We start from the raw sequence: 25640 nt of genomic DNA on the forward strand, positions 1-25640 counted from the left end.
ATTGAGGTCTATGTTTTCTCTAAGCCTTGCCACAGATAATGCTCCCAAGACAACCCAAAGATTGCTCTGGGCATTACAAAGCCACTAGTTATAGTCAATTTTAAAAAAAATTTATAGCTTCTTCACACTGCTGCCTTCTTTGTTTACATTTCAAATGGTTAATCCCATGATAATACCAGATTTTAAAAGGGCTTTCTATTTTTTTTAACGACTCTATTTATTTATTCATGAGAGATACAGAGAGAGAGAGAGAGGCAGAGACACAGGCAGAGGTAGAAGCAGGCTCCATGCAGGGAGCCTGATGTGGGACTCGATCCCGGGTCTCCAGGATCAGGCCCTGGGCTGAAGGCGGTGCTAAACCACTGAGCAACCAGGCCTGCCCTAAAAGGGGTTTCTAAATTTGAGAGGGACCCAGTGGTCTTTTACAATTCTACAATTGAAGGAGCTCGATGCTGGATAGTAAATTAGTTCCTCTCCTAGGAAAACATTGAATCATGACACATTCGCATCATTTCCTGCCTAGAGAATCTGGCAGTCTGCAAGGGCTGCCTCATCGTCTCTATTGGTTGCCCAGGGCCCCGGGTGCCTTCTCAGTGGCTTCCCCCAAACTTCAGAATGAAGCCTGCAGCCTGCTGTACCCCTGCGACCTCAGAGAGCTGGGCCTCTGCCTCATCCTCACTCCCCACCTCCCCTGAAGCTGGAGGGAAAATGTGTACAAGACCCTGCTCACAGCTGTCTCCCTCTCCTGTGCCCAGCACACAGCAGGAGGCAGTGAGCACACGCTGGCCCTGGGAGAGAAGAAAGTTCCCCACCTCCCGACTTCCTGACCTGCCTGCAGATCCCTGAAGTGCTGAGCTCACTCTGCACCCCTTGCTTTTGCTACGCTGGTCCTTCTGCCTGACTCCCCTTGGCTGACACCTGTTCCTCCTCATGCCCCCACTGCGTTACCCCCCAGCCCCGAATGTGGAGCATCAATACCTTCCGCCCCCTGCTGTGCTGCTGTCCAGTCCTTAAGGGCAGGACCGGGCTAGGGGTTACTAGGTCCCCCAGGGCCAGCGTAGAGTAACAAATTTTGGGTGGATGAATAAACTAGTTGTTCCTAGTTTCATGTTCATAATTCTGCATGCTTTCTCTAAAGAGAATTTCCAAAATTGACCTGCAACCTGGATATGCCCCTCACTATAAAATTTTATTTTATTTTATGAGTTTATTTGAGATTAAGAGAGTGAAAGAAAGATGGAGAGCACAAGTGGGGGAGGGGCAGAGGAAGAAGCAGACTCTGCTGATCAGGGAGCTGGATGTGGATGTTCAGATGTTCAGTTTGTGATCATGACCTGAGTGAAAGTAGATGCTTTCCCGACTGAGCCACCCAGGTGCCCCCTAAAATTTTATTTTTTTAGTTTGCATTTGTTGTCAACTTCTGAAAATATGGAGATTTCAAATAAATATCCAACTTTCTGGTTTCTCTTTTAAGAATCAGTAGCTCTGGCCACAGAGATGGTGGGGTACACAAGCCACATCTATCCCTTAGAGGGTAACTTCCAGCTTGCCAGACACCCTACTTCTCCCCTGGACCTCAATCTAAACAATTTTATTTTATTTATTTATTCTTTAAATGTCAATGTATTGTGCCTCACCTGGTGGCAACAGCTTCTCCCGGGTAGTGGATGCTCTTGAAAACCAAAGCAAATGCGCCCTCCTGCAAACACAGCAAACAAGGGTGAGGAACAACATGCTCTAGCCCGGACAGCCCGGCCCACTGCCCCAGACAGGGGCCACTGTCACAGTGGGTGGGTCCTGGGGTCACTTCTTCAAGGGGAACGCAGGACAGCTCATTCAGGGCGATGGCAGGAGGAGAAAGTGAAATAGGACTACATTGAAGAACCAAAGACCAGAACTTGTGGATTTCATGGTACTCGACGGAAACCACCCCTGCCCAAGCCCACAAGGAGTGATTCCCAGCTCTGTGACCATATGGGTGGATGGGTGCAGTTAGAGCCTCAGGAAATGACAACTGGGGCTGGGGGTCCTGCCTGGGGCCTCCGGGATGGTACCTACTCAGGGAGCAGTTATGAGAATGAAAATTCATGACACATGGTACAGCCTGGGTTTAAACCCTGTAACTGGCAATCACCGTGTGCCTTGTGGTGAACAGAAATGAGAATAGTCCTACCTTCTATGCCTGCTATGAGCTCATGCGCTTAAAGTACTTAGAACAGTGGCTGCCATCTGGAAAACCCAATAGAGGCATGGGTTGTTTTCAGTGTGATTATTTCTTTAGCAATGACTGTTGTTCGTTCTCTGTGCTTCAGCTTGTTGCACTGTGCAAACCAGAACAAATCTAGTTCTCCTAACTCAAGACTTCAAGTGCTATATTGAAATCCTTGACGCAAAATTCTCTATGTTCTGACCATTTTGTACTAATTTGCCACAACTCTAATAGACTTGGGTTATGTACCACGAGCTATAAATATGGATCTCCACCTGAAATGCCCCATTTTTTTTGATTCCTGGACAGACCCAAGACCCCGTGTTGCCAGTGCGCATTGGCCAGATTGCTGACTCACACAGGTAGAGGGACCCAGAGTAGTGTCCCCAGGCCTTTCCAACTACCCAAAATGAAGAGGCTTCAGGAAGATCCTGAGGATCCTGATCTTCATCCTGCTGGTCTGGCAACAAGATGTCGCTCTGAAGAGAAAAACACTTCCCATTCTCTGTCTTATGAGAACTCACTGAAATTTACAAGTGTCGTCACTGTGGAGGTAGTTCCAAAATTGAAAATTACAGATGGAAATGAGGAAATACTGTTCTGCAGAACCAAATCGGTCTACTGTAAACCACACAGTACAGTACACTATGCATTTCATACAGGACAGGCTCTTATTTATAAGTGTCTTCTGAGTTATGACCCCCCAAAAACAGGAGTTATAGGGCAAAGGGTTTCACGCTAGATTTATTTCTTAAAAAGGCTATTAAAACACCAAAGGGTGATAGATTTTAAACCACAGTGTTGTGCCTGCAGCAGCCTCTGACACTGGATGTTCCAGATCCTCGGCCCCAAACACTGTCTCCAGGCTACCCCCATCTCAGATGCCTGGGAGGAGGTACTCTGAAAAGTCAGGACACCTCTCCTCCTCCCTGTACATCTTGCAGATGGCCTGGGTCTGTTCTGCCTCCTCTTCGTGGACAATCTCCCCAGCATGTGCCCCTTCTCGAGGCTTAGTGTTATGGGTCCAGCCCTCTGGGACACCACTGGCCTCTGTCTCTCCTAAATCAGCACACAGACCTGATCTGATGGCTCCTATCACAAAAACACAGTCCTTCCTCAGAACCACAAGCCTCTGCTTCCACTGGGCCATTTCTCAACACTCTTTAATCAAGCTTCTCAAAAGTCCACACGTGCTGTCTCTACTTCCTCTTCTTCCCCACTCTGCTCAGTAAGGACACGTGGTAAAAAATCACTTCACTGGAACAGGAGGGAAGGCTACAGTTCGGAGTCTCCCACATCAGTTCAATGGACCCCTGGGTATGTAATTAATGGCACATGAAACACAAGTGACAGATGACAAAGGACCCACCACAACTGAGTCCTGCACGTGAGAGCCACAGATGGGAAGTTCTGACCACAGTTTCAGGCGGTTGAAATGATGCCAGGCACTCCCCACTTGGTGTTCATTACCAAAACCTCAGGACTTCTCTCAATTCTCCACAATATGACATCTTAAGGACAGACACTGTAGACTAACTGTTTCTAATCCTTAGGTGCTTTGCACATATTTGCATCATAGACGCTATTGAAGAGTGAAGGTACAGAGTTGCTTTATTGACACCAGGTGGAACCAGGAACTCACCAACTGCTGAATGACTCTTTCGACCAGTGTTGAAAATGTAATGTCCTCAGTTTCTCTGTTGTCAAACACATACTTAATCAGCTTGGCGATGGTCTCGGTATCTGTTTCTGACTCAAACTCGTAGCCTTTGCTTTCCTGGAATATTTCGTGGGACCAAGGATCAGAAAAGGTCATTGCGCAACAGAGCCTGGCCAGCTCCCCTCCTTTCTTATGACCCACCCACCCTCACATGACTTAAGAACAAGGAAAGCGAGGATGAGAACTGTCTGCCTGAATCACACAGCCCAACACAGCTGAGTCATTCCAGTATTCCCTGAGATCATCCCTCCTCAGAAGCCTGTCCTTGCTGTTAATCTGGACTTTGCAAAACAGCAGCCGTCAAAATGATCAAATATGTTGAGTCAAATCCACCCACGTCCCAGTCAGCACCACAACCTTGTCATACATCAGACACTGGCCATCTGCATTCCCACCCCACATTCCATTTGGTGTATGAGTGGATATGCTTATGTAATGCAGACACTTTAATATAAGAAAGTTCAAGTTCTTTTGATTCTGTGAATCTGCAGTGGCACTTGATGTACATGCAAATGCCCTGCTATCTTCTCCAGCAAGTTGAGGGGAGGTGGCTGAGCTGGGAGGAAGTACACCCGATGCTTGGAGATGTCACTGAGAGTAGGTCTCCCTCAGTTCCTGTCTCCCGGAGGCAAATGAGCAGGTTGGAAAGCTTCTGGGGAAGATCACTTGAGTTACATGTTAACCCAAGGCAAGTATCTTACCAGAAACTTCCTCAGGTCTTTGTAATTTGTGATGATCCCATTATGGATGACCACGAATTCTGGAAGAAAAGTTGGGTGAAGACAGAAATGCCATGAGAAAGTGAAGTTCAAGTCAGCAGTGAAGGACACTGATTTGACAGCTTGAAACTCTGCAAGCTCTGCTCCCACAGCATCTGCTATTTAGCAAACATCACTTATGCAGATGAGAGCTGACATCTACCATCTACTACGACTACAATCTAAACCCAAGGAAATACACAGTTCTCTTTGGATAGAAAGCACCTGCCAGCCAGACCACGCACAGAGCTCTGGCTGGTGCCCTACAGTATTGTCAAACACACTTTGGTATTTATGTCAAATGGGGGAGGATGAACCCTTCATTATTCAGAATGAAGATGCTTTGTTTGACCCACATTGCATTATAAAAAGATTTAAGTTTAAAATTTTTGAATTTTCACTTAAAAATCCTGATTTTTTCTCACGGCCCCTGGGTGGCTCAGTGGGTTAAGCGTCTGCCTTCGGTTCAGCTCATGGTCCCAAGGGTCCTGGGATGGAGCCCCACGTTGGGCTCCCTGCTCAGCAGAGCATCTGCCTCTCCATCTCCCTCTCCCCGCACCCCGCCCCCACACATGCTTTCTCTTTCTCTAAGAAATAAATAAAATCTATTTTAAAAAATCCTGATTTTCTCATGGGAGGAAGAATTTCCAGAAATTCTGGCGTCTCCAGGCTCAGCCACATTCCTGTGTGGCCATGAACACTTCTCTTTGCAGGTCTGCCCGCTGCAGCTTCTCCGGCCTTCCAGAGCACCAGCAGCACACCCTGCTCAGGTCAGGCTACTCCCTGCACGAGGAACAACCACCCCCACCCCCGCCCGCCAGCCCTGAGAGAGCAAGGATACATCAGCTTAGTCAACACTGCATTTTCTCAATAAGTAGCTGATAAATAACTCGAAGGTCTAATACCAGCATGAGAATTTTTCTGGGTAAGTAACTCCCACTTCTCCTGAGTTCAGATAATAGAAAGACCCTTTATTGTCCTTGAGAGTCAGTAATTCTACCAGGATGTGTCTACATATTATTGTTCTGTGAAACTTTGGCTCCCCAATTCAAGTTTTTCTTCAGTACAGGCTGGTCCTTTATTCTTTTTCTTTATTTTTATCATAATTTCCTCTTTTTTTTTTTTATAACCTATGGTTTACTTTGGGGAAGTCATGCAAAAACTTGGAGGGCTTGAATAGAAAAGCCACTTTCAGCAAGTGTGCTAGGCACAGCTGAACTCTAGTACAGCTTTACATGTATGGGGCTTTTTTGTCTTTTGTTTTTACTGTTTTATTTGTTCTGTTCTCTTCTCAGGGATACCCACCTGTTGGACTTCTATTAACTGCCGCCATATCCATCCCCCTCTTATTTTTCACACCAACTCCAACACAGTTTCTTCAGATTATTTTAACCCTGTCCCATTTTTTTTTTCATTTCACTCAATTGTCTTAACTTCTCATCAGTAGTTTGTTTCCTAGAATCTTTGTTTTCTTTTTTTTTTTAATTAATTTTTATTGGTGTTCAATTTACCAACATACAGAAAAACACCCAGTGTTCATCCCGTCAAGTGTCTGCCTCAGTGCCCGTCACCCATTCCCCTCCAACACCCGCCCTCCTCCCCTTCCACCACCCCTAGTTCGTTTCCCCGAGTTAGGAGTCTTTATGTTCTGTCTCCCTTCCCGATATTTCCCACACATTTCTTTTCCCTTCCTTTATATTCCTTTTCACTATTATTTATATTCCCCAAATGAATGAGAACATACACTGTTTGTCCTTCTCCGATTGACTTACTTCACTCAGCATAATACCCTCCAGTTCCATCCATGTTGAAGCCGATGGTGGGTATTTGTAGTTTCTAATTGCTGAGTAATATTCCATTGTATACCTAGACCACATCTTCTTTATCCATTCATCTTTCGATGGACACCGAGGCTCCTTCCAGTTTGGCTATTGTGGACATTGCTGCTAGAAACATCGGGGTGCAGGTGTCCTGACGTTTCACTGCATCTGAATCTTTGGGGTAAATCCCCAATAGTGCAATTGCTGGGTCGTAGGGCAGGTCTATTTTTAACTCTTTGAGGAACCTCCACACAGTTTTCCAGAGTGGCTGCACCGGTTCCCATTCCCACCAACAGTGTAAGAGGGTTCCCTTTTCTCCGCATCCTCTCCAACATTTGTGGTTTCCTGCCTTGTTAATTTTCCCCATTCTCACTGGTGTGAGGGAATCTGTGTTTTCTTTGTGAAAATTCTGAGTTTCTTGTGTAATGCTGTTGCTGGGTAGAACTCTTCCTCAAAAATACGCTCTTTGGTTAATCCCTGGTGAGTTGCTAAAGGAATTTTACAAATCTCTGCTTCCTTCTCATGTTGTTTTCAATTACTCATCCTGAGTCAGGGCAGGAATATTCAAGTCTGGGTGTGGGGGGATCTTCTTGGAGCCTCCCTGCTTGGGGGGACATGGAGTCATCATCTATGCTGAAGTGGGGGTTCACTGTGTCACCTGGGGTGGCAACATTTCAGGGTACGTGATCTTGGGACTCTGTTTGCTCCAGGGGCTAGCGTCTGTATCTGGCTTGGGATTTGGCTGGACATACATTCTGGGTCCTTAGCACCAGGGAATCTGCTATCTGCCTCCTGGATATGGGGCACTGCCCCAGTAGTGGATGTCCCATGGTTCTGGGCATGCACCAGATCCAAGGGTCAATCTCTAGCAAAAAAAAAAAACCCTCACTACCCAAGACTCTGACCAGCCCCTGTGTTATCCCAACTGTTCTGCCGAGCAGGGGGCATAGAGCTCACCCTTCCAAATCAGGCATGATGAACCACCATTCACAGGGGTAAAGGACAGTGAGCAGGGAGGTACCAGTCTCTCCCGTGATGCTACTTGCATGACGATTAACTGCAGTGAGGTTGGCCAAGAGTTTAGCTGAGTGCTTCCCAGTAAGCACTCCTCAATTACTCAGAAACTCTGATGTATCTGATTTCTACTTTAATATGGAGCCGGGGATGTCTTGGGGTGGGAGTCCCAGCTGACTCCAAAGATCATTCTCTCTGCCAGAGACCCTCCCCCTTCATGCCCAGGTGTGGGTCACTGGGGACTTCTGACCTGACCAGGCCTAACCTACAGTGGAGACCTACTAGGATCTCTAGACCTATCAGTCCTCCTACGAGAGTGGGTGGGGGCGTGAAGAACTATGGTGTGGAGAACTGTCCTGGAGGCCCAGGCATGCTATGTGGAGGGGCCAGTGGTGGGGGGAAACTGGGGAACCTGCAGTCCTCCAACGAGGGTCTGGAATCCTGCCTTGTAGCCTCAGATTGCCACCTGAACTCCAAGTTACTGTGAGCCCCGTCACCATACCTTTCAGTTTTTCAAGGGATGCCAGAAGTCCAGACTTTTAGGTATTATCATTCTCAGGTCTAAAAAAACATGTAGGGAACCAAGTGGAGGGCTCTGCTGCTTGGAGGGAGCCCCGGGCTGCCTGTTGCAGCCTCTGCGTCTCCAGATCTCAAGGCTTTGACAGCCAAGGCCTCACTGCAAGGCCCAGGTTTGGAGCGGGCACTTCAGATGTTAACCAAGATCAGCACTGCCACTGGCCTTGGCTCAAGACCACCTACCCCTCCCTGAGGCACCCAGCCCTCCAGAACACTGCAGTCCCTTGTCGAGGAGAGAACAGTGCCCAGACTCTTCGACCCCTCATGCTGCCAGGTCCCATTCGGGTTGGGTCTCAAGGGCCAGTAGCCGGCATGGGAAGCGTCACTGTTTTCCTGTGGCAGCCTGGAGGGTCAGCGCTGCCCAGGAGCCAGGCTGAGTTCACCTCCTGTTTTGGGCCTGGTGCCACCTGTCTGGGTCCTTGGGGAAGACAGGGCTGGGAGAGAAGCCAGCCGCTGGTGATGGGTGTGGCTCAACACTGGCACAGGTCAGGGCCCGGTGGAACCTTCAGGATGGGGAGCAGGGCCATAGGACCTACCGTTGCCCTTGTCTGAGCGTTGCGGATGGCTGTTGACAGCATTGGGGACCCCATGGGTGGCCCAGCGCGTGTGGGCAATGCCAAAGTGCGTCTCAAACTCCATCTTTAAGTCCATGCTGTCTTGTTCTAGATCAAAGAAAAATAAGCACTGACACAGGAGTCCCCTCAGCTAGGTCAGAAGCACATCCCACCTTCCACCACTGTGGTTTACTCAGTACTCATCAGTATCCTAACTCACTAACCAAGATGAGCTTACTTGAAAAAGAAAATTACAGAGCACTACTATAAATGGAAAAGCACTATCATTTGCCAGAAAAAATAAAACATTAAAAAATTAAAAATGCTCATTCACCACCTCCAAAAAAAAAAAAAAATCCACACCCTCAGAGACACAGTTTACAATGTGGGCTGAACCCTTCTTCTATTGATTCCCCTCGTTAAGTTCCTATTCTTAGTCTTGCTGCAATAAAAGGTTTTAAACTGACGCGCCCTGCACTTACTGCTTTGACAGGGCCTGTGTTACACTTACTATAAAGTTCTTCATCAAGAGCTTTGACATTTCCTCTTTTCTTGACCAGCTGGATATGTCTTTCTTTGACTTCATTATTATGTCCATCGATGGCCACACCTGTGGTATACACATGATTTTTTTTTGGTTTTGGAATTTAAGTTTTGCCTTTGTTACAGGGTACAACCCCGGGTGAGGGCTACACAGCACTGTGGATTTATTGGTTCTCGTTCACCAGGCTTGTGGCCTGGAAGAGAACTAGACAGTGTTCAGGATGTCGACTCGGAAAAAAGAGGCTGTAGCAGTGCTCAACAGCCAGCAGGGAACGCATGCCTGGGCCTGGGCTGTGGTTGCCTGGTGGGGCTTCCAACTGGGGTGCAGCCCCGGAAGCCTGCCTGTGAGGGAGGCACCTCCAGGCCCACCAGTGAGGGCAATAGGCTCACTGGAGGGCATCTGTCATGCTGTGCACTGTGCACTCTGCTGTGTTAGCTGGTATCCTTGCTGCATTAGTGTTCCTGCGATCCTTCACTTGACTTGCTCTCCATTAAGAATGAACAGAGATAGGGGCGCCTGGGTGGCTCAGCGGTTGAGCGTCTGCCTTGGGCTCAGGGCGCAATCCCAGGGTCCTGGGATCAAGTCCCACAGTGGGCTCCCCTAAGGAGCCTGTTTCCCTCTGCCCATGTCTCTGCCTCTCTCTCTGTATCTCTCATGAATATATAAATAAAATCTTTAAAAAAATGAATGGATATATAAAATCATCTGCCTCCCCCTTCTCCCTTAGGCTGCTTAATTAAAAATGGAAAGCAGACCAGATGTCTATAGGTCAAGTAGATGGAGAGTGAACTCTGAGGTTGTCAGAGTGTGCAGCCACCAAGAAAGAGCGTCAGGAAGAGTTTGAGACAACGGAAAATGTGGGAGAGAAATGAACACAGGATATAAAATTATAATTCTATCATGAAATCAGATAGAAAGAATAATATCTATTTGTGACATCTCACGACCCCTGAGCACCCCAGCAGATGCACAGCAGTGACCTGAACAGGGACACGAAGATATGGGTGGGAGCACTTCTGGTGGAGATCTGCTTGCCCTGATTTCTTCTCCCTATTTGTCTCTAGTTGTCAAGTGAAACGAACAAGCGTCCTTGCATGCGGTGGCAGCCCGCAGGACCTACCTGCTGAGTCATAGCCTCTGTACTCAAGCCTCTGTAGGCCCTTAATGAGGGTTTCAAAAATCTCCTTCCTCGTCCGGGGGACTCTGTAGTTCATGTATGCGAAGATTCCTGTGAAAAGACGGGAGGCCACAGGTTTATCAATTGCTTGGTTGGTGTTTAGGAAAAAAAAGCTCCTGGGATGCTGGCACAGGTGACGAGGCTGGAGGGCTCTCTGGCCATGTGCACAGCCTTTCCCTGACATAACCCGACAGCCGTGCTCCCCTCCTGCTTTGAGAAGGACATGGCCCACAGCCTCATCCGTGACAAAAGGTCTCACAAGGCATGTGAAGAGCACATGCACGCACTTTGGCCTTGCAATCCTACTGCAGAGAATTTCTCCTACAGCTGTACTTTCCAACAGGGCTTTCACTGTGGCGATATTTACAAAAGCAAAGATCAGCAAAACCACCTGGCCACCCAGGGGCATCTGGAAGTCCCTGCCTATTGGACTCCTTGATCGATACAGAACAGGCCTGGAGAGAGTCCTAAGGAGGTCACAGCAGCCTCTTACAGCAGGTGAGGACAGGGACTGGGGCCTTTACTCCTTTCTACTTATTGCCTTGAGTTTCAACATCCATGAACGCTACTTTTACAACAGCAAAAATAAAACCATCTCTTGGCCCCTGGAGAATCCCTATCTTCAAGGGAGATCTGCATACCAAGAAGATTTTATTTGGCTGCATTTTCTCTATTTGTATTTCAAAATAATAGTTTCCCAAATGGAAAGAAACCAGTCATCATGCTGGTTCTTGCCAAAGTCCTCTATGTCCTTGCCTGCTCGAGACTATATTAGACCCTTGGTCTCCTGCGAATTGCCTGTCCTGACATCTCTCTGCCCTTTTTTCTCCCTACCTGACTTGGGAAGACCTGTCCTCCTCAAAGATCCAACCACCTCCCATGGCAGGCTTATCCCTCCCAGGCCCCCACCAGATGGGCTCCTCTGCTCTGGGCCACCCCGGTGCTCTTACATCCTGGAACACTTACATCCCCTGATAAGGACACAGGCTGGCACTTCTATCTTTATCTTTCTCACTATGTCTTGGCATACCATCCTTCTTCGATAAGTGTATGTGGAGTAGAATGACTGTAAATCCGCATTCATCAGGGAAGCCAAGAGGTTGGATCGTGAACAATACTGGTCTTCAGGAACATTCTTAGTAACTCTTCTTATTGAGAACTCATGCACTGGGCCAAGTATTCCCATACAGATGTCAATCAAAGCTCACAGCAGCTGTATGCACTGGACCTACCAATGACCTCCCTTTACTCTCTGGAACAGAAGCCTGGGAGGCTGTGACTGGGAACCAAGGTGATCTGACCAAAGGATTTAAATGCTCCTAACCACTGGGCAGTGCTGCCTCAAGGATGAATAGGTGTAGAAGGTTTATTTTTCTAATTTTAATGATTTTATTTTAATTTTTAATTTTCCCACTGTTTTCCTGGGATGACAGAAAGGTCTGACCGGGATTAAAAATTTGCCAGATATCCACCTCCCTCCACTGTATTCACTGCAGCATTATCTAGAGCAGCCACGGCATGGAAACAAGCTAATTATCCATCCACAGATGAATGGATAAAAAATTATGGTATATGTTTACAATGACAGATTACTCAGCCATAAAAAAGAAGGAAATCCTGCCATTTGCAAACCATGGATGGAACGTGATGGCGTTATGCTAAGTGAAATAAGTGAGATAGAAGAAGACAAATATTGTGTGATATGTGGAATCTAAAAAACCCAAACTCAGAGATACAGAGATCAGACTGGTGGTTGCCAGGGGTGGGGGAGTAGGAGTTGAGGGAACTAGGTAAACATGGTCAGGAGGTACAAACTTCCAGTTATAAGATAAGCAAGTCCTAGGGATGCAATGTACAGCACAGTGACTAAGCTAATAATACTTGATTGTATATTTGAAAGTTGCTAAGACAGTAGCTCTTTCAAGTTCTCACCACAAGGAAAAAGTAACAATGTGAGATGATGGCTGTTCACTAATCTTAGTGAGGTGATTATTCCACAATATATACATATACCAAATCATTTAGTACACTGAAAACTTATTCAATGTTATATGTCAACTGTATCTCAATAAAACTGGAGGGAAATGTCAGAGATGAACCTCAGAGGGGACAACTTACAGAAAACCACCTGTAATATTTCCAGTCATTGAGAATATTAGATTCAGGCATGCCTGAGTGGCTCAGCGATTGAGCGTCTGCCTTTGGCTCAGGGCGAATCCCAGGGTCCTGGGATCAAGTCTCACATCGGGCTCCCCACAGGGAGCCTGCTTCTCCCTTTGCCTATGTCTTTGCCTCTCTCTATCTCATGAATAAATAAATAAAGTCTTTAAAAAAAGATTAGATTTAAGTCAATATAGTATTTCTGAATGAGCTATCCAATGTCACTTAAAGGGATGTTATATCTCTAAGCAGTGAGTAGGGACACAGCATATGAATAATAAACTTGCTAAAATTCATTCTAGACATAGTCAAACGCTGGGCAATAAAATTAAACAGTGCTAAAAATGATATTTTGCATTCTGTCCTGTATATTACTGTACACAGGATATATTTGCACACAAGTATTAAAGTATAGAATTTCTATATAAAAACATGCACACTATGCTTTCTGAGCAGTGACAGATGCTTTCTTTTTAACATGGCTAAGGTTATCTTGGTGGTCAGCTATTTTGGTTCCTGGTTAACTCTAAGGTGAGAGCCACTGTGTCTAGGGGCTTGTGTATATTCAGGCACTTGCTGGGTGAAGGTGCTGAAGGTGTGGTCACAGGAGCTCACACCTTACCCTATACTTCAGAGCTCAACATGTGGGCAGAGGATGTATTTTTCTCACCTTACTCATTAAAAAAAAATACCCCACTAGTTACCTTCTAATGGAAACATTAAAAAATTTTGAGCAATTCTATTGGGATATAAGTCACATACCGTAGTATTTTCCCATTTAAAGTGTATAACTCTATAGTTTTCAGGACACTTGACCCTTGAACAATATGGGATTGAATTACCAGCTCCACTTTTTTTTGATAACTATAGTACATAAGTATATTTTCTCTCCCTAAAGGTTTTCTTCATAACATTTGCTTTTCTCTAGCTTACTTTATTTTTTTTTTTCTAGCTTACTTTATTATGAGAATACAGTATAGGCTCCATATAACATAGTTATATGTGTTAATGCTTATTGGTGAGGCTTCTAGTCAATAGTAACTAAGTTTTCAGGGAATCAGAGTTACGTGCAGATTTCTGATTGTGCAGGGTGCTGGTGCCCCTAACCCCACCCCACTCCTCCACACACACACTATTCATTGTTCAAGGGCCAACTCTATGTTCACAGAATTGTCCGACCACCACTACAATCTAATGTTTGGGTGAAAATTTTCACGTTAATTATCCTGCAAAATATCAGGAAGTTTCTTGGGGGGACGTGGGCCAATTCCAGTCCCTGTAAAGACCACATAGCCATGGGAGACAATTATGTGAAGGAGGGAGCCACTCACAGATCATTTTTGTAGTCTTCCCCGGCATCCTGGGAATCCTTCTAGAATTACAGTGCCTCCTCACTGAGGGGAGCTGACAGGCACTGCAGATGACTCAAAGGCCCATATACCAACCCTGGAAAGGTTTGGAATCTGAAATGCCTCTATGAGAGTGAGCTCAGGCTCTACTCTGCAATCCTTCAATTTTCCCCTATGATTCTCCTTCCTCTGGGTTAAACTTGCACTTCTGAGGTCCTCCTGTCAGGCGCCCCTGGCTCTTAGATCCAGGGTAGCCTGCTTGGTGGGGAGGTGGGGGTGCTGCCTCCAGAGCCCCTCCTCCACCCGAGGTGGGGGTAGCTGGGCTGGTTAAAGCCGCCTTGTCCTCAGGACTACCAGCTGTGTCCACACCCAGCCAGGAGGCTCCCAAGCCACCCCAGCACAGTTTGGGAGAATACTGTGGTGAGGGGGGTGCCAGGGAGTGGTTTTCGAGGTCTTTGCACATGACAACATAAATCTAATTTCAACATAAAAATCTCTTGCATTCAGACACCTATTCAGTAAGCTCTTTCATTAACGAAGCGCCTCCATCTCCTCTCACAGCTCTCCCTCTTGGCAGGCTTCTCCCTGCACTCTCCCGAGATGAAGTGAAAAAAAAAAAAAAACTAAAAAAACCAACACCCAGCATTAACATCATGCTCTTACTAGCTTAGAAAAATAAAGAAATGGAATAAAGCTGCTTTCCCAGGCATTTCTCTTACTATTGGTGTCAGAATTCCCTTCTGGAATCCAGATCATCCATGATAAAAACTACAAGGAGACTCGGTTTTTTACCTACGGAATTGGTAAAGATCAAACAGTTTGACAATAAGCTGAGAGTTTAAATGCAAGCGCGCTCTCTGGAAGGATCTGGCAATCTGTCAAAATTAAAAATGCACACATCTGTTGACCAGAGCTGTTGCTAGGAATGTCTCCAACGGCTATCTCTGCAGAGGGGCATGTGTGCATGCACAAGGCCTGAGCCACTGCTCAGCACTGTTTGTGGGAGTTAAGATGGGGGCAAGGTTGGGATCCTGATCCTGGTCCTGAAGATGGTCCCTGATGCCACCAGGTAGGTGGCAGCACAGCTACATGCAGGGCCACTATGGAACCACAGGCAGGTGGCCTTCTGCAGAGAACAAGGTGAAGCTCTGTATTCTCTTGGAAAACAAGCTACATCTCCAAGATGTGTCAAGGGAAAAAGCAATTCGCAGAACCTGAGTAAATCATGCAGGGAGGGGTTGGGAGACACATACGGTATTTCTGGAAGGGCTCTCAAGACCTGAGGTTGGGAGGGGGCAGTGGTTGCCTCAGAAGAGGGCATTGGCTATAGGGCAGAAACTCCTTTCCTACTGCATGTGTGTTCTTTGCATGGTCATAGTATTTCTGCCCATGTACACTATCTGACCATGTGCCGCTATATGAATTAGTTTTGGTAGGTCTGGGATTGTCATCCAGCCCAATCTGACTTCTCCGTGGCTCCCAAGTCCTGCTCACCTAGAAGAATGATGGTCTCGAGGAGAAAGCCCTGTCTGAGCACACCTTCCAATGCATAGAAGGATGGGCTCAGAGCCACCCAAGGGTCTTCCCACTCCCGGGGAGTGTGAGACGCCAAGCAGCAGATGCGCGGAGCACACAGGAAGCCAGTAATTTCAGAACCTTATTTCGTCTGATCTTCACAACATCCTGTGCCAAGGCTGTGGTTCCCATGAACGGACAGGGTATCTCTAGATCCATGTCCAAGACTCGAGGAAGTCACAGCCGGGTCTATCTGAGTGATGGCAGAGTGTCTCCCTGTTGCTCCTCAAATCAGCATAAGCCCCGTCTTACAATTCAAGGGGTGAGAAATCGCTTGTGTAGAAGGGGCCTGGTCTTTGAAGAGATGCCCACCTCACCCCTGATGGAAAGACCTCCAAGCTCCCTGGTAGGGTCTGGACCCTGGTGACATCAAGAGACTCCCCCTGGCCCCACCAGACATTGCTGTTTCTGACTCCACTTTCTCTGCCATATAGGACATGGCAACTACAGCAAGTCTGGCTCTCCCTATGTCCATCTGTCCCTCCTTTACACAGGCAGGGTGGTGAAATCCTCCCAAGGTGGCTTACAGAAATGTCTGGCCCTGGGACAGAGGCTGCTGTGGCCTAACCACCCCAGCTCAGTACATGCCCTATGCCCACACCCCACCCCAGCATCCAGAGCTTCTAAACAGCTTTCTAGGGCCCTGCTCTTAAATCTTATGGGGAAAGTGAGTGAGAAAAGGTTCTGGAGGGAGAAAAGCCAAGATAAACTCCAGGGAAGGCTCCAGACATGACGTAGAATGGAGACTAGCCCTTTGTAAGGGGGCTGCAGCCCCTCTGCCTGGCTCCCTTTGGGGACCTGTGGGTTCTAGCGCTCCCTCTGTAAACGGTTTGAGAGATACAGGCAATCAGGACCAAAGGCACCAGGATGATGAGGTCCTTTCACTCAGACAGGGGGACTCTGAACCATAATGACAATGACCAGGTCTGGTGGCCGTGTCCCCTAGACTCATGGCCAGGACTAGTAGCACCGAACTCCTGGAACCTTCTTTACAACCCTGGAATGCCTGAGGTGGTGGAGGAGAACAGGGTCTGTCTGGGGCCTAGTGCACATGGGAAGAGGTCAAATTCACAATGGGCAGGCTGGGGTCTGTGTTCTGAATCTGTGGCTGTCCTTTTGGAAAATCTCACCCTCTCTCCTCCTCAATGAAAGCCCTGCCCTCACTGTGAGGGAGGGTGGACAGTTGCAGCTAGAGAGACAGTCTGCACCCCACCAGGGTACGGGCTCACTCCGCAGGTCCACACCACCACCCCACCAGGCTGGGGATCCCTTCCCCAGTGCTCCACGAGACTGAGGGTGCTCTTCCCACCACCATCCCATGCTTTTTAGCATTGCTTGGTCCCAGAGCCTAGTACAAATTAGATACTAGTCCGGTTCTCAAGTGGGGTCACTCCCCACTCAGGCAGAAGACGTGCCAGCCAGTCAGACTCCTGCCTCCCAGAATTCCTGAGCGTGTGTGTCCGTGAGAGTATGTATATATGTGGGTGTCTGAGTGTCAGGGTGAGAGAGCATATTGGTGTGTGTGAATATATATGAGTGTGTGTGGTGCGTGAATGCGTATGGGTGTGAATGTGTGTTTGAGCATTGGATGTGTGTAAGTTTGTGTTTGAGTGTTGGGTATGTGTGAGTGTATGTGAGTGTGTGTTTGAGGGTTGGGCGTATACATGTGGTGTGCTAGGAGAGGTGGGGCAGGTCTACTCTCCTGGGTGAGGCGCCCAGCTCGGGGAGGCCACTGTGCCAACAGGGACGACCCCCGAGGCGGTTGTGGCCTCTCAGGGCAGCACTGTATTGATAAAATGGCAATGACAGCTGCTGCCATCTTCTCACAGAAGTGAGCCAAGGCAGAGGTCCCACCACAGGGTTCCCACATAGACACAGGGACCTGAGGGCCTGGCTCAGGGTCAGGATGGCCTCACCCTGCCTCTGGCCTCACTGGGACTCCATGAGTTAAAGTTACTGCACCACTGGAATCTCTGAGATAACAGGAGACTCTGCTTCCTGCAGTAAACATGGGCAAGGCATTTCTATTTTTAATGAAAAAGTTCTTGGTGTCCTTGTCATTTTAGAATTTCACAAAGAGCAAAGGGAGAAGTAACATATACTCTAAGTTGTACTAAAAAATACTTTTAAGAAAGTTTAAGTCTTTGCTTGACCTGCCAAAATTTGGCTATAAAAAAAAAAAAGGTCAAACTTTTTTTGGTGAAATATTCCCTTTGAAAATGAAAGAGACAATCAGATGAAAGCGCTTGTTTTTGCCAATTAATTCTCCAGAACTTTCTTCTTGGAGTGTTTGTAACCTCAAGGCAATCTTCCTTTATAAGCAAATTTCACTAAACATAAAGAGAATCCTTCGGTTTAAAAGTATTGTTTACTAAGGTTACATCACAAAATTTCCAGAAGGTTCCTGTGAACTTGGGAAACCCCGGATGAATAAGACTGAGTGAGGGAGGAATGGCGTAATGATGGGGAGGAGGAGGGGGACGTGGGGAGTCACTTCCAGTGCTGAGCCCCTCCCCAGATGGCCCCTATGAAGCCCTCTGTTGGAGAATGCCCACAGGAATCTTGCAGGCAGGGTGTGAGCAGGGTGCGGGAACTGCTAGGGCTCGCTCCTGAGAGCCAAACATACTCATCTCTTCTCAACTCCACACTCAAGGACCTCACATTGACGACCTGAAATTAGCCACAGGGAGCCAGCTGTCAGACATTTATCTGCACATCCTGGAGCAGGGGCTCTGTTTTGCAAGGTTCTTGTGGCTTGGAGAGGTGGCAAGGCAAGTGGCCTGCCTCCAGAGTCTGTGCCCCATCAACTCCAGGTTAGTCTCTTCTGAAGCATCCATCCCATGAATTGAACCATTACAGGGAGGAAATGGGTGTCATATATGATGGGGTTCCCAGAGCCAGAAGTAGTCTGGAACAAAAGAGTGAGTTCTCCCCCGTGTCATCTAATTTCTCTGGATGGCTGTTTCCTCAGCTGAAATGAGAGACAAACCCCCTAAGCACATAATAAGCTCTTCTGAAGACCACTATGTAAGCAAAGAGAGCTTGTGGGGGAAGGGCGTGCACACGCGTCCTGCCCCTCCTGATTCTGGGGAATAAAACCACGTCTGCTTCTTGCAGAGGAGACATGAGCAGGAAGAGTATGTACCTGCATGGAGGGTGAGATGAAGTCAGCACCATATTTATATGACACAAGACCTGACTTCTAGAAAAATTGTGAAGACTGTTTGCTCCAACTGGCCATGCCAATGAAGGATGGGATCTTTAACTGATGCCTATATTCATCTTCTGACTATGGTGGGCCCAGTCTGCAAGTTCTGGAACCCGGGGACTTGGGTGTGTGTATGCATTGGGCATAGAGGGGACACTGGTAGCCCTCTGGTCAATATCCTTGTGGCTGCGTCTTGAGCATATGGGATTAGTGATACTGAGTTATTCTTGGAGAGGGTGCCCAAAAGCGAGAGCCCACCTTTAGCAAGATAAATAATGACCCTCGAAGATATCATGTCCTAACCTCTAGAATCTGTAAAAATATTTATATGGGAAAAGGTCTTAACAGGTGAAATTCAATTAAAGATCTAGAGATGGGACAGACTCCTGGGCTATGCAGGTGGGCCCTAGATGCCATCACAAGTGTTATAAAAGAGAGGCAGAGAGAGATTTGACTTGGAAGAGGAGAAGGTGATGTGACCACAAAGGTACAGACACAAGCCAAGGAATGCTGACAGCCACGAGAGTCTGGAAGCAACAGGACCAGATTCTTCCCTAGAGTGTCCAGAGAAAGTGGGGCCCTTCTGACACCTTGATTTTGGCCCAGTAAAACTGAGTTTTGGATTTCTGGTCTCCCAAATTGTGAGAAAATAACATTCATGTTGTTTTAAACCAGCAAGTTTGAGGTAACTTGTTACAGCAGCCAGCAGACACTAATACACCAACTAACACAAAAGATAATGAATTCAAAGCAAGGGCTTTACCTTCTCGAAAAAATTAAGCATTCGTTAATTCTGCATAGCCAAGTTCTCCCCCCAGCCCCCACTGCCATGCATTACTAAATGCAGTGGTAAAGGATAGGGAAGATCTAAAAATCCGTGGACAGAAAGTGCAATCCTTTTTGCCAAATTCCCATGCATGTGTTGGTCCCTGCTGACATGCTAAACTCTCAGTACATCAGCTGCTTAGTGTGTGGAGGATCAGCCAGTACTGGGTCTGGCTTTCTGTGGGAGATGCAGAGAGATGAGGGTGAACAAGAGCCAATCTGAGCATGGTCATTAGCAACTAAAGGGAAGGCCTTCAGCTCAGTCCCTGCTCACCTCTGTAGGAGCAGCCCTGGAGATTTGACTTCTCCAGGAGGAGGCTTCGAAGTGGCAGATCGTAGTGGGGGCCAGAGCCAGCCCAGAAAGGGGACCTAAAACAGCTCGTGTTCAGACACAGGTGCGCATAGACCTCTTTGGAGTTCAGTGATGAGGGCAAGCGACTTATTCTAAGAGCATCTTTGCAAATTTTGCCGAATCCTTGTACCAAACATGCAATCATATCCTTAATAGTTTTCTATGAAATTGATTAAGTTTTTGAAAACCTAAATAAATGCACTGTGAAAGAGCACAACCATAAAATGAAATCGAGTATCACCGGCCATACATACACAGACCATAATCCAGAACTAACCCAGAACAACAGGTTTAATTCTAGCCAGCTGCTGCCATGAGGCTTGAGCTTGGGGCAGTGTCCTCGTGCAAGGGGTGCTTGGCAAGTGTAGGAGAGCTGTAAAAGACACCTTAGCACCTAGCTGAGACTTTCTCCTGGCTACTTGAAAAGGAAATAACTCCCATGTGGGAATTCCACGTGGCTCCTCGACTTCACTGAGTCCTTCAGAGTGGGATCTGCTAGTGGGGAGCCCTGATGTGAGGACATAGGTGGTTACAGCCCAAAGCTCATCCTTTCCTTAGGGGACCAAATATGTGCGGCCCCTTAAGAAAGCAGAACCAAACCCCAGATCTGGAGAGTCTGAGCCCATCTCTCCCCTAGGCTCAAAGAGACCACAGAGAAAGCTGGATGCAAGTAGGAAGCAGGAAGGAAGACTGGGGTGCTGGTGTGGGGAGGGGTGCAAGAAAGTACCTGAGAGGAGCAAGGAGGGAGGTCGAAGAAGTTGGACGGGCAGATCCTGGTGGGTTTACTAGTCTGGCTAGGGCTATCAGTTGGTCAAGGGCCTTGAATGCCACACTGAGGGATTTAGACTCCAATGGGCTTCTGGCCAAAGTGGCACCTTTGCCTTGCCTCTCAGCCCAGAAATACCCACAGGCAGCCCTATAGGTTGTTAATGATGCCCCAAAGCCCTGAGATTTTTGCTGGTGGTTCAGGAATTTAAATTGACGCCTGCTTGGCCTGGGGGAGGCTGCATCCCAAAGCCCGCTGGGCTGCGGGCTTCTCAGTCAGAGGTCCTTTTTCACTTTCAGAAGCGGCTGGCCTCAGAAACGAGGCCTGTACAGATCTTGGCCCAGGGCTCACTGCTGGCACGTCCCACCCCACAGCCCTCGGCGAAGTCAGACAGAGGCCTTTCATGGCTTCAAAAGTTCCACCAGGTTCTCCAGCCACAGGAGGCTGAAATGGGTAACTGAATCCTACTCAAGGAAAAAAAAAGGCACAGTGACCTTTTGTCCCTGCAGAAGTTCCGGGCCCTCTCCCCAGCCAGCGGGGGCGGCCCAGCCAGGAGAGTAAGGAATTGCAGATGTGCGCGCGGGGCCGCAGCCGCCCGCCCCACCACGCAGCCGCCTCTCCGGACAGCACCGCGTCTCTGCCGCCGCCCCGAGCCCCGAGCCAGCGGGGGACGCCCGAGCCCGGCCCTGCTCCCCGGACCCGACTCCTTCCCCCAGCTACGGCTCGAGGCTCGAGGCTCGGCGGGCCATGCTGCCTTCTCCCCAAGCTTCGCCAGGAGCTGTTTCAGCAAAGAGGCGGCAACGCGGCATCAGCCCTTCTAGGGACGAGAGGTTCATTTTGGGACGCGAGGAGAACGCACAGGCCCTTCCCGAGCGCACGAGGGCTGCTCCCGGCGCCACGCGAGCGAGCCTGGCGGGCTGCCAGGGAGGGTGCAGGTGGGGTGGCCCCTCCTGGGGGGCGCGGGGGCTGACACCGGGCTGGCCACCCCGCGCCCGGGACGCGTGAGCTTGTGCGTGGCCTTCTTGAGGGCGCTTCCTCACTGGCCATGGGGGGTACCTCTGTATCGTGAAGGGCCGGCCCAGGACAGGATCAATTCCGTCCCTCTTGTGGGGGGCCAGGCTGGGTTGCCCTCACCAAGCCCGAGACCGCGGAGGGGCACCTCCTGCCCCACACCTCTTGGAACCTCCCCTCGGGGACGGGCGGCAGGAGGCGGCAAACCCAGCCGGTGGAAGCCTCTACGTCTGGGCGGGGGCAGGTCGATGCCGCGTCCCGCGCCCCGCGCCCGCCAGGGTCCCCGGCGCCCCGCTCCCCGGCCCCGGGGCCGAGAAGCTGGGGGGCCGCCGCCCGCGCCCACCACGCTCACCGCACATCGTGGCTGCTGCCCGCGCCCTTCGCGGCTCGGGGACTGCGCGCTCCGAACTCGGGTCCCGTGCCCGCCCGGCGCTCCGCGGGCCTCGGCTCCCGCCGCCGGCCTCCGCCCCTTATAGCGAGGAGCCCGCAGCCGGGGCGGGGCGGGGCGGGGCGGGGCGGGGCCTCCTCCGCCTGCCCGCTCCCCATTGGTCCCCGGTCGTCGTGGCAACGGCGGGGACTGGGCCCCCAGGAGTCCGGAACTGGGTGAGGGGCGGCTCCGCGCGCACACCCGGCGTGTGGGGCGCGGGCGGCGGGGTCGGGTCCTGGACGTGGCCTGGGGCGGCCGACAGTCTGTTCACAGCCAGAGTCGACACGCTCCCGGCGTGCGGCTGTGGGCGGGGCACTGAGCGGCTCCGGGCTTCAGTTACCCCGTCTGCGAAATGGGATGACAGCGAAAGCTTCCTGTCCGGTCCCGGTGAGGATTAAGACAGTGTGTGTAGGGCACAGACCGCAAACTCAGGCACGAGGCCCGCGCTCCCCTGGGCGCCCCTCCGGGGCCAGGCTTCTCCGAGGGCATCAGAGACGTGGCGCGCGGACGGCCTCCGAGCATGCCCATGCCCCCCTCCCGGTGCGGAGAGAACCCTCGGGGCCTCGCCGCGGGAGGACAGAGCTGGGGCCCCTCCCAGGTGGAAAGGGACTTGGCCAGAAAGGGGAGGCCGGCAGGGGCAACGTCAAAGACAAAGTCCGGCAGTGGCAGAATTGGAGCCGAGCCCGGGGTTTACTGGAGGGCCGCACCGGGAAAGCGGGGATTCCCCAGGTGGGGAGCGGCGCGGGGGCGACCCGGGGGAGCCCCACCCTACCCCCACCCCCCCCACCCCGGGGCCTCGGAGCGCACCGGTCGGGCCGAGGCAGCCAGGGGCATCTCTGCCCGCCTGCCGGCCAGGAGCCCGAGTCTGGCCCGCCTCTGAGTCACTGACGCTCGTTCCTCCGCCCGGTTCCTGGCTGGCTCCTCCCTTCCCCACTGCTCTCCCGGCCTGGGCCTCAGTCTCCCGAGGAAGGTCACGAGAATTGGCCCAACATTTGCGTACTTTGAAGGCATCTGGTGTTTTTTTTATTTTACTTTTTTAAAAAAACATCTTGAAATTCTAAACAGATACTTCCCAGTCGTGTTAGAGAACAAAACGAAGCTTTTTGCCTCCTGTCTGGGGCATTTTTCCTGGCGTACCCTTTCCCTAGCTTCACCACGGCTCTGGCAGGTCCTACGCAGAGTCTGTGCTACCCATTTGCCCGTTGAGGATACTAAGGCTCAGTGACCGTAAGGAAGGGGTTTGGTTGAGTCATTCTACTGGGAAGTTGTGGAGCCAGCTCTAGAGTCACTGTATCCGCCTGTCCCCATTCACGGTGCAGGGTTGCTTTCATTTCATTTCATTCTCTCATTCCCTCATTCTTAAGCAGCTGCTTCATGCCTGTCCTGATGCGTAAAGGGACTTCATGATGAGTGAGAATGGTGCAGCCTGGGCATGTACGTGGCACTTGGATAGTGGTGGGAGGCAGACACTAATCCAGTGTCATACAGAAAGGAAGAAACTTCCAGGTGGGATCTGGATTGATGGGGGGAGAGTGGGGAGGGGTTGATAGAGAGGGTGCCAGGCTCTCCCTGGGGACTGGGCTGGCTGGAGTTGGTGCAGGTCAGAGTAGAGCCATGACAGGTTGCCAGAGGAAGTTAACAGACTTGAGAAGGGAGGTTCAGGTGTGTGCAAAGTTCCCACAGCTGAGGACTACTAGAGTGCTAGCTACCCTAGACCAGCACCACCCCCCACCCCCCATGTAACTGAGGTGGGAACAGCATCATGTCATCAGGCCCTCTGCTAGTACCAAGACACCAGGAGCCCTGGGGTCCTACTAGGGTCCAGATCTGTCTCCCATCCTCCTTGGGGGTTCACAGCTCCCCAGTGGGGAGTGGCATGAATGCTAGGACCCCCATGGAGGTATCTGCAGCTTGGCTAGCATTATCTCCTCTCTTTGGGGGCTAGTTTTGTGGTCTGGGCCTGGCCACATAGCCACTAGATCCGGCTGGTGCTGGCCTTGGTGCCTTGGTTCAGGGATCAGCATGTGGCCTGTGCTGAGCTCTACCTGCTCAGGGACATGGGACAAATCAGAGGAGATGAGCCTCTTTCCTGCCTGGTGGCACAGCTGGCTGGAAGGTAAACTAGTGATGATGGGGACCCTCTTGTCAACTTTGGGGTGGGGTGTGGTGGGGTGTGGAAGGGCTGGCTGTCTGAGAGTGAGGCAATCCAGAGCACAACAGATCTGTGGGATGGAGAAAGATGAACATTTTTTTGAGCTCTGGGATTTAGTTGGAACTGAAGCCAGCATTTATCCCTGGAATTCTCAGTATCAAGACTCAATAAGTTCCCATCTTTTGCATGCGCTCTGAAGTGACTTCTGTCATTTGCAACTGAATAGAGTCTTGACTCCTTTGACCCGTAGGAACCATGATCTGAGGTTCCGGGGAACAGTTAGGCAGCTGGTGACCCCAGCTGGTAAGGTGCTGCTGGTTAGAGACCCTTCCTGCCGTCAACCTTGTCAGGGAGTTGTCCTGGTACAACCCAGGAGGCCCCTGGGACTTAGTAAGATTAAGCAATCTCCCCAAAGTCACTCAGCTAGGAAGACCAGCTAGGCTGGTCTGGATCAGGAGGCCCTTGTGTGGCCCCTCTCAGAGGAAGGAGAAAGAAAGACCATGTATATAGACACTTGCCTCAGCCTGTTTTCCTGGGAGAGTGAGCCTGAGTGGCAGGAGCTGGAAGCCTGGCTCTTGTCCCACTTTCCAGGAGTGACCTTGACCCTTCTGGCCAGCAGAGCAGGACCATGTGCTGGGATTGCAAAGAGCTTCTTCACCTGCACTGTTTTTTCCAAACCTCAGGTCAACTCTGATACACTTAGGGGATTTGTTCATTGACTGGATTCTCCCAAACAACCCGGAGATCTGCTTCCTCCTCTCACACAGCCCACTAAGCCCCATGACTGTCCTGGTAGACATGGAATGGTGCCAGCTATCATCTGGCTACAGGCCCTGTTCAGCCGCCTTTTTCTGTAACATTTCTGCTGGGGCCTGAGCAGGGTTATGGGGTCCATGGCATGATGAGGGCTGCCCTTAAATCCTGTGGGAGTCCTTGCTGGGCTTTCAACAGCTTCCATGTTGTCATCAAGGGTCCTCAGCTCCAGTCTCCACTTACCTCAGCTGGGCTGTGACTGCAGGGTGACCAGGGTTAGTCACCTGTCCCTCCTGGTCTTCTTATTCCCCTCTGAGAGCCAAAATGCCAGGCAGAGCTCGGTGTCAGCTCCTTCAGCCCAGAGATCCAACCCTTCCCAGAGAGCTGTGGTTTCCCAGGCTTTGGCGGAGGATTCAAGGGGGGTGTGTGTGCGCAGGATGCTGAAGCCTGCAGCTGGATCTCTGAGTTAGATCGCTCCATCCAGCAGCAGGGCACCAGATTCTAAGGGGACCCTGAGCGGTGCCCATGGCAGACAGGGTTGGGGGAACCCAGGTCAGAACCCCCAGGTATGGTGACTTGGATGGTGTTCGTTGCCTCTGGGTAGATGGTCCTCAGCTGAGACCTGTGGTGGGGAGTGCAAAGCAGTGCAAAACATGAGGCCAGAGCTGGGGTCAATCAGGAAGCCACCTC

At 50.1% G+C, this 25640-nt stretch overlaps 1 protein-coding gene across 1 annotated transcript in view; it reads right to left on the reverse strand.

Moving 5' to 3' along the window:
- Positions 1-22078, reverse strand: part of GFPT2 (glutamine-fructose-6-phosphate transaminase 2) — a 42677-nt gene extending 20599 nt beyond the window's left edge. The window contains exons 1-7 of the mRNA XM_041764055.1: positions 21971-22078; positions 10316-10423; positions 9163-9261; positions 8634-8759; positions 4631-4689; positions 3852-3986; positions 1638-1699 (exon numbers count right to left, since the gene is read on the reverse strand). Coding sequence (XP_041619989.1) covers positions 1638-1699; positions 3852-3986; positions 4631-4689; positions 8634-8759; positions 9163-9261; positions 10316-10423; positions 21971-21977 — 596 coding nt within the window. The 5' untranslated portion in view covers positions 21978-22078. The remainder of the gene's footprint in view (positions 1-1637; positions 1700-3851; positions 3987-4630; positions 4690-8633; positions 8760-9162; positions 9262-10315; positions 10424-21970) is intronic.
- Positions 22079-25640: the final 3562 nt, after the last annotated feature.

Source organism: Vulpes lagopus, chromosome 7 (assembly GCF_018345385.1).
Source record: "Vulpes lagopus strain Blue_001 chromosome 7, ASM1834538v1, whole genome shotgun sequence".
In the NCBI taxonomy this organism is placed as follows: Eukaryota; Metazoa; Chordata; class Mammalia; order Carnivora; family Canidae; genus Vulpes; species Vulpes lagopus.